This window comes from Sylvia atricapilla, chromosome 4 (genome assembly GCF_009819655.1).
Source record: "Sylvia atricapilla isolate bSylAtr1 chromosome 4, bSylAtr1.pri, whole genome shotgun sequence".
Taxonomy (NCBI): Eukaryota; Metazoa; Chordata; class Aves; order Passeriformes; family Sylviidae; genus Sylvia; species Sylvia atricapilla.
In genome coordinates this window covers 39,961,722-39,978,918 of record NC_089143.1, presented here as the reverse complement: position 1 = coordinate 39,978,918, position 17,197 = coordinate 39,961,722, and the positions used below count along the sequence as shown (strand labels likewise).

Sequence of the window (17,197 nt, the reverse complement as noted above, 5' to 3'; positions counted from 1 at the left end):
AATCTGTCTTCAATTGGTAGGGAATTTGGCACAGGATTTGGAGTAATGTGGTTTGACATTGTTTTTTCAAGTCTCAGAAGTGCTAAAATATTTCTGTATTCTGTAGAACTTTGTGTTTTTTGTGAATGAATGTTTCCAACCTTTCACAAAAGCCAGAAGTGCTTTTTGAGTTTGCATGCTCAAAGAGGAACAATAACACTCTAGCCTCTATATCAATAAAGGTGTGAAACTGAACTGTCACAATACATTTGAATATCAGCATTTACTCTCTTACTGATGAATTTAACAGCCAGATTCACTTTAAAAATCAAATTATTGTGTCACGGACCATTGCCTTTGACAGGCGCTTGGATCCTGGCTCTCCAGGATGCTTGGAGTCTCTTACATGGTTCACTTGTAGGGAAAAACCCCCAACTTAGTCTAGTTAGATTTCAGAGTAAAATCTTCTGGCAGAAGGAGGAGACAAAATTTCTATGCAGACATTGTCAACTTCTCTGTCTTCCTCACTTAACTTCCTCACTTCCTCAGTTAATAGCTGTCTTTCTCTCATGTATGTTGATTTTGAACATTCTCAGGATTTAAATGAGCCTACACAGAAAGGGCACAGTAAAAATGCTTCCCTAGTTTTGTGTAATTTACCTGAAAGATGTTGTGTTCACCAGCAGTGACATCATTTTCACAAAACTTGTGTTCTCCTTGGTAGGCGTATTTGTGTGACTGTAAATGCAATTCAGCAAACCTAAAATAAAACCATAAGATAGGACATTTTATCCCTTCATGTAGATAGAAACATGTAGCTATAAAGCCAAATGATAAGTAAATAGGAGCTGAACATCATGCGTCATCCTGCTTTCCCTTGCGTGCATTGATGTGATACCAAGATTACATCTGTTAGGATGTCTCTGTAGAGAAAATCCACGAAGAGAAAGCTCTGCAGTACAGCTGCCTAGACTTTCAAAAATATCATAAGGCTTAAATTTTTTTCTTTTTTAGTGGAACCATATTAGCAATATACTCAAGAAAAAATTCAGTGTAATGAGAAGTGAGTGCTGTGTATTTTTTTCTCTGCCATTATTCACTTGCTTTTATACTAACTGTTCAGGGAAGTGATTTCATTGTGCTCAGTCTTGCTTTTCTTGCACCATCCTGTTTCTTCATTTTCAGCTGTTCTTTAAAAAAAGAAGCATTCATATTCATATGAATATTTGAGCTGAATATTGCTCATATTGGTATGTTTACTTGAACTGAATATTGCTTATTCAGCCTGTTTTGGAGGTTTCTTTGAGTCCAAAGGCTTGTAGTATAATTTAGGATTGGTACTTGATTTTGTTGCTGTTGAAACATTAACAGACAAAGTATTAGTAGATATTAAAGCCTCAATGTAAGGATAGTTAAAAATTTTAATTTGTACTTCTGGTCTGTTAATGATGTTTTCCACTGAGCAAATTTTCAAACTACCTTTCTTGCTCTCGCTCTTGTGACATCTTAGGTAGCAAACAAATCCCCCACAGAAGTGTCTGTGGCCGTGCTTGATATCCTTCCTCAGAGCTTTCCTTAATATTTACTTTTGTCACAGCAGTTTTTAAAGGTAAGGGAGGAAAAGGGGTTAATGAGGTCTGTGCTAAGATCATGGCCTGTGTTTGCCATATGGTTCTATTCTCTCTTTTTTTTTCTTTTTTTTTTTGCTTTCACTGCAGACGCTCCGAGAGCAGGTACAGTCTTTGTTCAGTGATGGCACAGTGGTGTCTTTCTTTTCCTGGAGGCTGAGACAGGCTTGGTGACAATGGCATTAATATTTGTTTGGAAAGTCTTGCACTGCTGGAGTGGCAGTTCTGACTAAACCATGGTTAAAATCCAGAATGGCTTTCTGCACTGTGGCTATCCCTTACAATCATGCTTGTGTGCATGTTGGCCAGGAGGGACTATCAGCTCTCACTGATTTGTTGGGGTTTTTTGTGTGCGTTTTTGGGGCTTGGGGGAGGTTTTTTGTTTGATTTTTTGGATGTCCATTGGTTAGTGATCAGCATAGTAAAGTGATTTTTCGTATTTTTTTATCGGACTAAAGCCACTTTGCATTAATAAGCAATCTTAAATGGGAATCTCTCTTTCTGGGGAAAAACATCATGGTTTGACTATTTTTGCCTGTAAAGACAAAGCATGAGATGCTTGTAGCAGACGTGTATAATGCATAGGGTCAGAAACTGATAAAGTCTGGCTTCCTATGTTACAGTCTAATCTTCTAGCTTGGTTGTTTGTAAGCTATGCACTGTGAAAGAACAACATTTCAATGGGAGTCTGGAAGCTGTTCCTAGAAGCTGCTCCTAGTCAGGAAACTCACAGTTCCTGAAATTATCTCTTGGACTTTTTTTTTCCTCTTTTCTTTTTTTTAAACTGAGGTTTGTCCTCATATCCTGCTTCCTTTGACATATTGAGTTGATTATTTAGATCTAATGGGGCCTCCTGAATAGTGTAAGATGTGATAACAGCATTGTTCCCAGTGTGAAATCATTTACAAGCAGAGCTTTTGAGTTTGTTACTTTCATGGGGTTGCAGTACTAGACTTCCAAGTCCAGTGAGAGACAAAAAGCTTACCCTGGGATTCTGGAATGCATTAGACCCCAACATAGCCTTATTGCTAAGTGCTGCTTTGGTTTCCCTCTAAAAATAGGGTAATTCTCTAACAGGGGAGAATTTGAAATACTTGTCTTGGCATAGCAATAGTGTAACATAGATGTGATTTTTCCTTCTGTCTTCCTTTTCAAGCAAAATCAAGTTAGGCATCGACACCCCACCACACCTGTGTGCCCTTCTGCACACTTTTTTCTAGTAGCTTTTCAAATAGTGTCAGGATTCTAAATCTCATCTTGCAAGATGGTGTTGTCAAGCTTTGTAAAATCTTCTGGCTCATACCTGGTTTGAAGAGAAGCTTTCAGTGAAAACAAACCACCTGGAGAATTCTGGAATGAAAAATTAGTTTTTCTAGATACACAACTGTAAGGAAAACGTCTTTGAAAAAAAATAGCTGTTGAATAGGGCTTGTATTTTTTTTACTCTCAGATAACTTATGAATAGGTGAAAAGCTTTTGCTTAAAAAAAATTGTTAAATGTGGATAGAACCCAAATCTGGATAGAAAAATTGCACCCAGAAAGGATCTTTTCAGAAATAAAAACTTGATTGAGAATTTACAGGAGTCATTGGAAAATCTTTTCTCAAAGTTGCTTTTGCTTGAATCTGTGTAATGCCTTGTTCTGTCAAACTCCTGAGTAAGTGCTTGACTTGACATTCCAGATGAACTACTCCAGTGCTAATATGCTGAAGATATGTATATGTTTAATGGTTCAAGTCCTACATAAAGGAAAATGAGATAAAACGGAACTCTCAGTGCAGTTCTAGTATTGTTTTTTGCTTCAGCTGAAAGGGAAAATGTCCTTGTTGCATACTATATGTATATAGAAGAAGAATGGTTCTATGGTTAGAATCAGGTCAAATATCAGTGGGTTGTTTGGGGAGAAAAGTATAGTTCCTTCATGTAGGGTTAGTAGTGTGTCTTGGTGAGTTTTATATGTTGGCTGCTCTTTTGCCAAATTTGTCGCCTTTTCTTAGGTGCAGTTTTTAGTGGTTAGTGTGGTAATCTTCAGTCCCTTTGCCTTCCCATTTCTGTGTTCCTAAAATCTGAACACATTTTTTTAGATTAGTTACATTTTGAAACTGTTTCTTTTTACTTTATGGTTTAGCAGACTGCTGGAAAAAATATCCTCAAGCATGCTTTTGGCAGTCATCACACTGTGATCATAAAAGTTAAGACCAGGTTGAAAGAAAAAGTGACATATATATTTAAAAAAGAGGTAGAAAATGTGTCAAATACTGGAAAGCTAATATCCAAACAACTTTGTCTTTTAATGCAAAAAAATTTCATCATTTCATTAAAAGGATTTTTTCCAGATTGTTTAATTAAATAAGAATGAACTACAGAATCATAAGGTGTAACAGGGTTAATAAAAACAGGGAATACTGGGTCAGTTCCCAGAAGGTTTTCTCTCTGTCTGTCTTGTAATCATGTGGCTTTGATTTTGTTTGTGAACTGTGCCAAATCTATCTTTTCATATGATTTTGAGTATCTGCAAATGCAATTTCTTTAGTTAAAATTAGAAGTGTGCTTTAGATCAAAGACAATGTTAGTGAAAAGAAACACAAAAATTATTTTCATGACCTGGGGATAACCTCCTTGTTCCTTGAATCTCGCAGTGAGGGATGTTCCTGCCTTTTTATAGGATGTATGTATCCACATACAAACACAAAGGTAGAGAAGTGCTTGCATACAGTTAGAAGACTTTGCAGCCACACTGCTCAGTCCTGTTCCTTTGTTGGTTGTATTACTGTTCTAAAATTATGAGCTTGATAGATGTGTTTTGGATCAGACACCACATACATCATCTTCCTATTTGATTGACATTATTATTTCCTAGGTTCCCTTTTTTCTTCATTTAGAGATGTCTTCCTTCTCAAAGTGCCACAAAAATCTCAAGTGAGAATATTGCTGTAGGGCTTCTCAGGAGATGCTTTTTGGCAGTATTATGCTCTCTTCTGTGGGCTGGCCAGTTAACTACTTCTTGGGCTCTCTAGACATGAATAATGACAGTACGTATGAGAAAAGTAATTTCACAAATTTTAGAATAAAGGTACAAAACGTATGAATCCAGCTTTTAAAACATGCCAGATTTTGCTATACCTCTTTGTTATACTTTGCCAGCCTTTTACTCCTGCAAAAAACTGGAATAAAATGCAATAAATCTGGAAGTTAGGACATTGTTTTCCTCCTGGTTTCTGTGCTTTAATATTGCTCTGAATTTCAGAAGTGTGGCAAAATCTCAGCTCGTAGTATTTTGTTACACTTACTAAAAAAATATAAGTGACTACACAAGAATTGTGGTAAAAAATGTTAAGACTGATGTCAGACACAACTGACAGAAGTAACAAAAGCCTTGGGCTTTTATTAATGAACAAAATCTTCCTTGGATAAGATGTACCTTTTCACTAACATGATGTTTCCTCTGCATTGTCAAATAGGAGCTTGTCTGATGTATTGCTAGTAACATAAAAGAGGAAGGAAGTTTCAAGTGAGATGAAAGGGACCACAAAAGATGGATTTTCTGTAGCTGCTTTGTATTGCTCAGAGGAAACAGTAATTAGAGAGTGCTAGGAATTACTTCTTGGTTACTGACCCTGTTGGTCATTGCCCTTTAATGTCCTTGGCATATTGGAGGCATAGTGGGCATAATGGTAGAACATGGCTATTTTTTGCCCTTTTGTGAGGAACGTGGCTGGTTACTTTGAAGTAGCATTCTGTGTGCACTTAGAATAAATCCTAGGTAGGTTCACTTTGTACCAAATTTCACAGAGCTCTATTGCCATACATAGGGATCATTATAAAATAGGTGGTTGCTCAGCTGCTGGTTGACTTTCTGCACTTACGGAGTGCTGTTCAAGGTCAGGATTGCAATTTCTGCGGTTCTTGACTGAGACCATGTGCGAAAGTCCTTTCTGTAAATGCAGGAATGTCTTACTACTCTTTGGAGGGAAGCTCTGATGAAAACTGAGAAAATAAAAAGCATTATGTTTGTTCCCTGTGTGAGGAAAAATACCTGGTTCTAGGACACTGCAGTGTGTGCTCTGAGCAGACCTAAAAGCCATTAGAGATTTTTTTGTTAACCATTTCTCTTACAAAGACTGTTCTGTGTCTCAGCTATACAGCTGTACTGTGCTTTGCAGTGTCAGGGTCAATGTCCATATGTGATTTTTTTGTCTGTAGCTCTCTTATTTAAAGGCAAAACATCTCCTGAAAACCTTCTGGATCCACTCACATATGCCAGGGAGACAATGGATTTGTCTGGTTCAGTTGTCTCCATCATTACTATTGAGTCATAAAGCTGTTGTATGATTCACTTCTTCCTCTTACGCACGAAGTTTGATTTTATTAGCCTCTGCACCAGTTTAGCTTCCTCTCCGTAAACTATTATACTATCTTGTAGGAGTTCTTTTTTTGCTTCTTTTCTTTTTTATGTGTATGCTATGGGGGTATTTTCTAAATGGTATCTATATTTCAAACATACATGGGTGTGAACAGACAGACCTTCTCCAAGCATACAGCTCAGCATTCCTACCTGACTGACTATAAATAAATTATTAAGGTACAATACCCATTTTGATTTGAAACTTCTACATAACACTGAAAATTTCTGGAGCCAATATTACAATGTTTGGATATGTAGTGTTGCTCTACCAGTGTTGATCACTCTCTACCCATTTAACCTTTCTTTTCTTCTGCTTTATACTGACATGATTTAACCACTCCTGTCTGAAGTACAAATACAGTTGAGATTTACTACTGGTTATCACAGAGTTTGCTATATTTTTAAGGCCACAATGCAGATATATTTTTTCTGGAAACCTGCCCACCCAGCATTTGAAATGACAGAACTCTGTTAAAATTTTTTTATACTAAAAGCGTGATAATAAAATAGTTCTTAAGACTAAAAGAAGCTCCTTGGGTATCTATTAGTTTCTGAGAATATTGACATAAATCAGGTTGGTTGTGTTCTGGTGTAAATGATGTCCCTATTAGTCATCACAAGTCAATTTTTCGTATTTTTTTCCACATAGGAGCAAATTAACAGCATAATTAACTTTTGCACTTTGCCTCTGTCCTTCTGTCATTTTATAGAAGGTCAGTTTATAACACTTTTATAACCTCCATGGCCGTTAATCAAAGATGGTAAGATCAGTAAATATTCTGGCTCATCTAAGCAAGGGAAGCTGGATAAATATATCAGTGCAAAAGGAACTCTTATTCTGTAACATGCTGTCCATGCAAGAGACTTGTTGCAGGGGTAACATTTTTGAGGAAATTTTATCCCTTTCCCTCTGTTAGCAATGACCACTGCACTTCAGCATCGTCTGCCTGAATCACAGATAGCAGCCCACAGGTTTTTTCACACAGTGTCAGATTGTGACAAAGTAGCAGTGAAATAAAAGAATGTTACCAATCAAGAAGGAACGTGCAGTACCAGGAGCCCTGGTGGAGTAACAGGTGCCACTGTGATGCCTCAGAAAGGCTCCTGGAAATCCAGGGAGCACGTCTGGAGGCTTACCACCAGTTATTTCTTATTTCTCTTGTGCAGATAAAATCTATTCCCTAAGGACCCAAAACGTCCTTGTGACAGAAACTGTGGTACTTTTCAGTCAGAAACAGCTCTCCTCTATGGAGAGGGCAATGCAGGGGGTTTTGCTGGGTGGCGATGAGCTCTGTGCTTCCCTCTCAGATGCTGGTGCAGCCCAGGGCCCAAGGCAGTGTAGCCCTGAGTGCTGCCCAAGCTTGCACTCCTCCTGGAAAACAGCCCTGCACTGAGTTCTGCTGAACAATGCTACAGAGGTGGAGTCCCGGCCTAATCTAAATCCATCAGCTCTTCTCAGAGTTGCTTTATGCTCTGGCCACTGCTGGGAAAATCACAGTGTCCATCATTTCCAGCTTCGCATTTGCTGCTGCACAAGCTCATGGCTGCGCTTCTGTGCTTTTGGCCACCCATATGGCAGGGGGAATCATAGGATGGTTTGGGTTTGAAGGAACCTTAAGGATCATCTAGTTCCAGCTCCCCTGATGTGAGCACGGATCCTTACGCTAGACAGGTTGTTCCAACATTGCCTTGGACACTTCCAGGAATTTGGCATCCACAGCTTCTCCGGGCAACCTATTCCAGTGCCTCACCACCCTCACAGTAAATAATTTCTTCTAATCTAAACCTACATAGCAATATATAATTTGACGTGGATGATTTACTGGAGAAAGAATTATTTATGTGTTTTCATTGGCTTTTTCCTTGTTTGTTTCCAGTAATAAGGGAGACCTTACTTTTGTTTCTTCAATTATTTGTCCAGCATTCCTGCCCAGTTCTTTGACTTTAGAGTCTAGAATCTAGATGTAAATGTTGTATGTTTTTTCTGATTTTTATTTCTTCTCTTCATGAAATGAGGATGAGGAAAAGCAGAGCCCAAATGTGTCTCCTGCTGGCAGCAGCCGTTTGAACTACTTTAGCTTTGAAATTCCCCATATATTTGTTACATGCAAAAGGAATGAGATAGTTGAGCTCAGTCCTTTTGAAGTGCTCTGATAACTGGCAAGTACCTTTGTAGCTGAAGTGAAAAAGCTGATTCTAGAGTTTACTGAAGAGAGAAAGCTTGTTAAAGTGAACTTGATGAGGAACCATCATGAATACATGTCTAAATTATGTATCAACTTTCTCATAACTGGGTTTATTTCAATGATAAATTGATAGCTTGAAAATAAAAAAATCTTTGCTCTATCTGCCAACCAAAACTTGAGGGGTACAGTGAGTGCTTTTGAAATGAAAATTCACTCATTATAAATGGAAAATTCTCCTCTCCTACTGAGCACAGTGGAAGAGATGAATCTATTACATCCCAGAGCCAGCATCACAGCTGACAGAGAGTTACTCATGACAACTTTGTAGTGTCATTTACAGAGAATGCCAGGGTATGGTTTAGTCCATGTTTTTTCCTAGCAGTGAGAGCAGAAGCCAGATAGGCAAAAACCCGTTTTATGCTCTACCACAGGCTGGTAAGAGTGGTTCACAGATTGGCAAGTGTGAAAACCAATTTCGTGTTTGGTTTCTTTGGAGCATCATCTTCAGTGCCGAGCTAACAATACTTGCTACTGTAACACTAAGAGATTCTGTAAATGCAAAGTCCTATTTAGTTTTCTCAGGGCAGGAGAAATGCAATCTGTTATAAAACTGATTTGGTTAATCCAGGTGTATATATAGAAGGTTATTTGTTGCTTCTAAAATTCTGATGGTTTTTAAAATCTGCTTTGAACTTGAGAGGCCTTTTAAACACATTTACAGAAAATGAGGGGTTTGTGCATATCACATTTCAGTGTTTCTTATTAAGTTAAAAGGGTTTGATAAAATAAATAAACTTTCTTTGCTTTACAAGTGATTTGTTATGATTTACACAATCCTCACCACCAGTACTGGATAGAACCGTCAGTTTGGGCGCAGTAACACCAATCTAGTAGGCAAAAATTGTTGTATTCTGTGCCAAAGCAGATGGGCTTTTCCCAAAATGCTGGATGCAGTGCTACATTGTGCAACACTTCAGTGTAAGTGCAACATATTGTGGAAAGATCACAGGGATGTGCCAGCAAAGAGCTGTAGGTGGGGACTGCAGGAGCTGAGCAGATGCTTTGCCCACTTTTCGTGGGAGGCTGTGCCAAGTCCTGTAGCTGCCGGGGTGAGAGTGGGCTGCTGGAAACCTGGAGAAAGCACTGAGTCATCCAGAACTTTTGTGGTGGAAATAGCTGTCTTGGGCATGAGGTAATCTGTCTGGAGAATTTAATTTCCAATGCAAGGGCACGTAAGATCCTATTTTGAAGCCCAACTCACAGGCTTTGTAGAATGGAGATCGCATCTTAATTTGTACATGTCAGGGGCAGCAGAAACAGATGCTGCTTGTGAGCTTTCACTCCAAATTTAATATATTGTACAGAATTTACTGTTAACTTTGATTTTAAGAAATAGTGTTTAAATAATTATGAAAATCCCCAGAAAGCGCTTGAAACTTATTTTAAATCATAGCTGTTAAAAGTGAATGTGGTTTTTTTTAAAGCACGAGGTTGCCAAAACATCCCTGATTTTCTTTTCATCTCATATTCTTCCAGTGTGTTTTCTAGCTGTGAATGGCAAGGAAGGAAATACTAGTTTATTCAAATATCTTTGGTGTTGACTGTTGACCTGTTTCTGCTTTCACATAAGCCACCTGTGAAACTTCAAGCATTTTCTTGCTCAGCAAGGCTGCTGACAAGTGCTACCATTTTGGTAAATGTTGTCGTAAATTTACAGAAGGCCTATCCAGTTATTTAGAAACTAATACTGCATTGTGGCTCTGTCTTTCAATGCCATTTTCTCCACAAATTGTGGAGATCAACAATTCCATTGAAATGCTGTTATGAGGCATGTTCAAGGCATTAGTTTACAGGGTGTTAGAAATCTAAATTTTTTAATTTGTTTGCTTTTCTATCTTGCATCTTCATTTATTCTTTTACTCTCTTTTTTTCATATTTGAAGGAGAAACCTATTTTATAATCTTTGGTTTTCCATGTAGTTAATCTCCAGATAATTTTTTCTCTTTGAAATACTAATAAAAATTTGCAGTGTAAAAAAGTCTTCAATAACATTTAATGAATTAATATCTTGCCAGCAAAGTTCTGAGATTTTTTTTTTGCCATTTATCTATGAGAGAAGTTTGCTGGTTGCCGTATTAAAAATGACAAGCAACTGTAAGTAATCAGAAACAGTAAACTTGTTATTGCAGGAATGTTGTTGACTTTTCCATAAAAAATACAGGAAAGCAGAACGACTAATTTTTAAAAGGATATTTGCAGTTTGCAAAAGAGTTCCTTATCCACTTAAACTTCCCAGGACTTAATTGTTTTTCTTCCATATGGCTCACAGTTCCACAAGTGCAATACTGTACATTTTAAGGCTAACTGCTTGACATTAGACCATGGCTAGTGGCATGACATTTCCTTGACTTGTAGGGTGTATAATTAGTAGGTGGTAAACTTTTTGCCCCTGTGTTTTAGAAAATTTCTGTCTTTACTGTACAAGCACAGCCTGACCTGAAAATGGCAGTGGTTACTCACTGTTAATTGGATGACCTGTCTAGCATTAGTGATGTACAAGCTCTTCCCAGGAAACTGTGGAACAGCTTTGCTGACAGTAACTGCAGGAGTGAATTCACAATGTGTGCCAGGCTCCAGAAAAGCATGACGTTTTAAAATACTTTTTTCCTCAATCGTTTATCAGGTTGTAATGAATGTACCACACATAATCTATCTAAGAGGGATGTAAAAGCCTTCTAAAAGCCATAATGATATGATGGCTTATGTTTCACCAGAATTACTAAGATATTTATATACTTGATTGTTGCATTTCATTTCTTATGTTAGAATTCACTCATTCATTCCTCATCACAAACCTCTGTATCTGAGCTAAAATTAGGTGTAAGCGTTTATAAATGCCATACATTGTTTGGAAGACATACTTTTGCTACTGTGAATGACAGGCTATCATTTGTCAAGATACATCATCAGAAAATTAATAAAATTCATTAAAGAAGAATTTTAAATTTCAGACAATGTAAGTGTTCCTTTGTGTTCATTTTATCTTAGACCCTGAGAATCCATGAAAACAATCTTACTTTTTTTCTGTGGGGTCAAATAAATGAGGAAAGGCAGTTATTATTTATTCAAGCTTCTTCTTCTTTAAAGCCACTTCCAGTTCTGCAGTGGAAGAGAGTTTTTTCTACTGGTTTGAAGACATTGTTTAGAAGTTCTTCATCAAAATGACATTTACAGAGTCTTTTAATTTAAAAAAATTAAAAATTCTATGAGGCAGTTGCAGTTATGGAACCTTACGAAGAGTGATTAAGGTCTGCATTAAATGGCTCATGAAGGATTAATGGGAAGAGCAGCTCTTCCTCTGGCTAAGTAGCATGCTGGCAACAGGTGACCCAGAGGCTGTGTTCTCCATGGGCTGGGCTGTTTTCCAGGGAAGGCTGAAACTTGTAGAAATGGTGTGACAGGACATATTCTATGACTAGACCAGGGAAACCATAAAGTGCTAAGGTTAAATGACCTGATTGCTGGCGCCCTTGGCTTTTGAGGTATTTGTTAGCCAATGCAGTGGAGAGGAAGCAGGAGCAGCAGCTGGTTCTTTCTGGTGCAGTAGTGGGCATGGAATGCTGGCTACATTGCCCTAATGAAATGAATGAGTTTTCATAAGGTTTTTTGATACAGTATGAAATTCAGTACTTTATATTGGGCAGAAACCCAGTATTTCTTTGCTTGCTGTGCCTAGAATTAAGGAAGTGGTAGGGCTGGGAGCTGGCAGAAGTTTGGACCAGTCATCCTTGTTCTCTGCAGCCAGAGGGTGGATAGGAGATGGGTTTCTTTGCTTCAGAGACAGGGATAAGAAAATGCCCAAGGGAGATAAAATATAAATACAGAGTATACATTTTGAAGCAGGGCTGTTATTCAGCTCTCTATTATCTTTTATTCTTCTCTTATCTTTTAATATTTTTACATTTGCTTTTAGGTACTTTAACTAATCTTTATGTAATGAGTTGTGTAATTTTTCTTTATCGCTCCAGAAACTGTCATTATTCTCTTTCACTGAAAATCACTCCCTTGTTTGTGGTGTTAGGAAATACTGTTCTCCTGACCAAGCTCTCTGTGACATGATGATTGGTATATTTGACCTAAGGGAAATGGAGCTGACCTCCTCAACCACTTTTCATAGGAAACACTTTCTATATTTGCAGTGACTCGTTACCTCTCCCTGGCTTATTTGGAATGGGTCATTACCACTGAAGATGCAAAGCTGTACTCTTGGCTCGCTGTGGATGCTGTTTCCTTGAACCCTTCTAAACTGTGTTAACGATTGTTTGGGGGGAAGGCCAAGTTATACCCTATGGGAAACATATGTTTCTCTTTACACATTTGAAGCAGGCCTGTAAAATTCAAGTGGATGAGAAAGGAGAGGATTAATGCACAGGTCTGGGAACCAGAAGAAAATGTTTCTCCGTCAGGCTTCCTTAGGTATGTCCTAGGGAAAAGCAGAGGTGCAAAATGCATCTGTGTTCATATTTATGGGAGTAACAATTTTGCCTGTTAGCTTGTGAAGCATTTTCCCTGTAAGTAACCTGCCCATGTACGTGTGTGTGTGTGAGTATTCTGAGTACACGTGATGTGCAGGGCTGCGTATTTCATTATATAGTATCCATCTGTTTTCAAGGGATCATTTCGTGGTCTGATTACTCTTGATGATTAAATCTCTTGCATTCGCTGGTATTAGCAGATAGAAAGAAACAGTAAATAGGATCTCAATGCCAAAAGAGGAAATGGAGGGGTTTAGTCACAGTAATGGCTTTCTGTCTCTCAGATAAAATGAAACTGTTTCACTCAAATTAGGAAACTTTTAAACTTGTCTAGCAAAACATTTCAGGGATGAATCCATATTTATGGAACCAACTTAGCTGGAAGGAAAGGAAGCCATAGTATTAATAGCACTGTGTGTGCTAGCATCTTATCACTGGATTAAGGTTAACAAGCACAGACTGAAGGGTCATAAGTAGATGTGGCTGCATGCTTGATTAGCAATTACTTAGGTCTTGTTTGTGTAACATTTTTCCTGCCTTGAATTTGCCCCTTTAGTAGTGCTAAAGACTTTCACAAAGTGTGGTTGAAGACTATCCAGAGCCTATAATGAACTGAATGTTTGATTAAAGCAGTTACAACAGTTAACTGCATTTTAAAATGAAAAGCATAGGGGAAAAGCAGCTTCAGCCTAGAAAATAGCATATTCCTCATTTTAGTTCCAGGACATCCTTCTTGATCTCATTCAGTTACTTACGCGTACACTAAAACCTCTCTGGAATGAGGGCCAGAAATGTAGTATTTTAAAAGGTAAATCCTTCACTGTTCCATAGGACATATGTTGTGTGGTTTTGATGTCCATGTTCATGAGAATGAGACTATTTTGCAATTGGAAATACTGGATGGCTTTTTAATACAGAGAATATTAATTGAATATATGTTCCACATTTAATATGTGTATTGTATGGCTATGTAATATGTACAAAATTTACATTAAATATACACATAAACATTCAATATAGATGATATATATACAGAACGTTTAAGCATATATTTAATTATGTTTATTAGAATGTTAAATGGAATTTATTGACTTTATGAGTTAGGCTGTGGCACTTGGTTCATAAAGTCTGAGCTGAATATCCAAAACACCTGCTGTGTAAGATTTTTCAGATCACTGTGATCAACAGTGTGTTCACTGGCATTGCTTTAATGAAAGAATTGCAGTTTAATTCATATGTGGTAGAATAAGCTTAAGCTAATCTTGGAGAGAACAGTTGAGATAAGAAGCTCTGTTAGTGTCAGTATGTATATATTAATATTACATATTAAAACTATGTAATCAAGACACACTTTTATAGTATTGATGCATCAATTGCATTAGGTCTCAACAGTAGTAACGGTAATGTCATAGCATTTATTTTGGTGGTTAGCATTTATTTTGGCACACCGTTGTCATCTGTTCTTCTCATTCTGCCTCTGGCAAACAGCTGAATATTAATTAGCATTTGTTAAGTCAGAGTTTAGAAAAAGCCATAAATCCATTTTCCTGAAGGAGGTTTGAAGCTTCCTGGGAATACCATGCCCAGTTGTATTAATAGTCATACCCACATCTCAGGTGTGGTGTGTGATCCAGTACATGGGTTATTTTTGTATGTTGTTCTAAGACATGTTCTTCCTTTTTCTTGCAGGAGAGCCAGAATTTAAATATGTTGGGAATATGCATGGGAATGAAGCTGTTGGAAGGGAGTTACTCATCTTCTTGGCGCAGTACTTGTGTAATGAATACCAGAAAGGAAATGATACTATTATCAACCTGATCCATAGCACACGTATCCATATCATGCCATCTTTGAACCCAGATGGCTTTGAGAAGGCAGCATCCCAGGTACGTAAGGCTATGTGTATAAGAATAGCTATCCATGTCTTTCAGCTTTCTATCATAATGGCTCTTGGACTAGCAGTTTTACAGGTACATGGACTCCTGGTGGCAATTGTGGAACGGAACACCAAAACCGAAGTATTTCCTAATAGTAGAGTAGGCTTGCTATGTTTAACAAGGAGGACTTTATGCTTGACTTTTCAACAAGTAGCCTTGTCTCCTGTGATTTTAAAATATAATTATGTTTATGTTTCATGTGTATTCTTTCATCTAAGTTCACTGGCTAAGTTCAACACGTAACTTCCTGAACTAGTAATAAGTGATGTTTCAAAAGGGCTAGAAAAGGGAAAGTTTGTTTTCTTTAAGAATATTCCCATGCAAATACACTTAAAAATTATTCATGTTCACCAGAGCTTGGTCCCAAAACAACAAACATTATGAGACATCTTAATATGAATAACTTTGATTTTTAATTTCATGTATGAGGTACTTTAATTAAGGTATTAGTCAAGAAGATTTAGTATGCATTTTAGGGTGATGACTTAGTCAAGAAACATAGAATGCATTAATGCATAATTAGCAAATGGAAGTCAAATAGTGACCTAGTTATACAGATTCTGATGTGCATTTTGTTATAAACAAAAATAAGAATTTCCTTGCTTACAAGGTAGATTTATTTTTTAAATTAATATTGAAATATTGAAATTTCTCAGGTGGTTATTTATGATTAAATAAGTGAAACCTTATTAAGATCTTTATTAAACTGATTCTCATCACGTCTTTAAAAATATGCACAGACTTTATATTCGGTCGTACATCTCCCTCTCGTGGCAGTGAAGCAGAAGCTGTCCTCAGATTGGTGTGGCATTTTACTACTTTGAAATCTCTCTCTGTAGAGGCCCTGTAATATTACTTGAAACTTTTTCTCCATAGCCAAAGTACACCTGCTTTTATATGGTTGCCTTAAAATTTAAATCTGATTTATAATAAGATTTGATTTAGTACTGCTGTTCTAATTTAGAATATATTGATCCTGTACACAGAGTGTGACAGTATATCAATATATCAATATACCCCAAGATTAAAACCAGTAACCAAGCTTAACCTACATTAAAGAGTACTGAAATCTTACAGAAAGAAGCTAGGGAAAATTATACATTCTGAAGGCATTTCCTCAAGACTCCTTAGAGAATCAATTTAAAGAAATAATTCTGCAAAAATTCGCATTGCTGCTATTTCAGTGAACAAGGTTGAAAGACACAATGAAAGATTCAAATAAAGATTAAGATCCTTCTTTACCTTGAAGCTATTTAGAGGAACTTGAAGCAAGTACAAACATTCCTTGTGGCTTCCAGATAAATCTACATTGTAGACTCTCTCTACAATGAGATCTGTAATTCACAGTCAGGCTATGAGGCAATGGGGAAAAGCCAAGTCTTGGGGGAATACACCACTGGAACTGAAAAATCTGATACTGCTGGTAATTTTACTCATCTTTAGTCCAAGTGTGCCATAAGAGAATAACCTGTTCTGCAAGACCCTCAGTGAAACAGAGGTTATTTTAGTCCCCACAGAGCTCTAGGAAGGAATAGGGGCAATTGACTCAGCTCTTGGTGCCTCAGGAGTTCTTTCTCTCACATGATCCCTTCTTATTCTCAAGCACATGGGAAGGATACATACTCATATACAGCTTGATATGTAATCTGAATCTACTCATCTCCCTTCTCTTTGTGCTCCCCTTCCTCATTTAGCCTGGTGAACTTAAAGACTGGTTTGTTGGTCGAAGCAATGCCCAAGGGATAGATCTAAACCGAAATTTTCCCGATCTTGATAGAATTGTTTACATTAATGAGAAAGAAGGTGGCCCAAACAACCATCTTCTGAAGAACATGAAAAAAGCTGTGGACCAGAATCCCAAGGTAAGTAGGGGCTGAACGTTGGGTAACTGACATGCCCATCTCTTCCCTTTTATGTAAGCAAAGTAGTGACCCCTAAGAGCTGTGTGTACGGCTTTTATTGTTCATATTGTTCTGTATATTTTGTTTATTTTGCTAAATTTATCCATCTGATGCTTGAAATTTTTCCACAAAACGGATTGCTGTAGTAAACTCTTTTGATCTATCAGATCAAAAGTTCCAATTAGACAATTCCTCAGTCAAAAGATATTTTATAATTTTTTTGTGTAGCCTTCTTTCTTGATTTTAAGCTGGTTTTCCAAATATTCTGCATTTTTACCATTGCCAGAAATTCACTTGTGTATTGTGCTTAATTATATTGCTAGCTAGACAGCTATTCTCGCATACAACCCATACATTTTTCTTAAGTTTAAGCCTTTAATATGCAGCTGTGTATCTGGAGGGATTTTTATCTTCTTGTGTTTACCCCCAGAGGAAGTTCTAGAAAATCAAGTGTTGTGACTGCAGTCCCACAGGACTGTGGCCTTAATAGCTGTGTTGTGTCTTCAAATTCAAAATATTAATAAAGTAATGTTACTTTTCATGCAGAGAAAAGACTGCACCAACATTTATGTTTAATTATTTTATTTCCCTTTGTTTAAAATTCAATAGGCTTTTTTGTCCATAAT

General features: G+C 37.3%; 1 protein-coding gene across 1 annotated transcript in view; it reads left to right on the top strand.

The window, feature by feature from the left end:
* Window positions 1-17,197, top strand: part of CPE (carboxypeptidase E) — a 56,487-nt gene that overhangs the window by 23,070 nt on the left and 16,220 nt on the right. Inside the window, 2 exon segments of the mRNA XM_066317623.1 lie at window positions 14,423-14,619; window positions 16,365-16,532. Coding sequence (XP_066173720.1) covers window positions 14,423-14,619; window positions 16,365-16,532 — 365 coding nt within the window.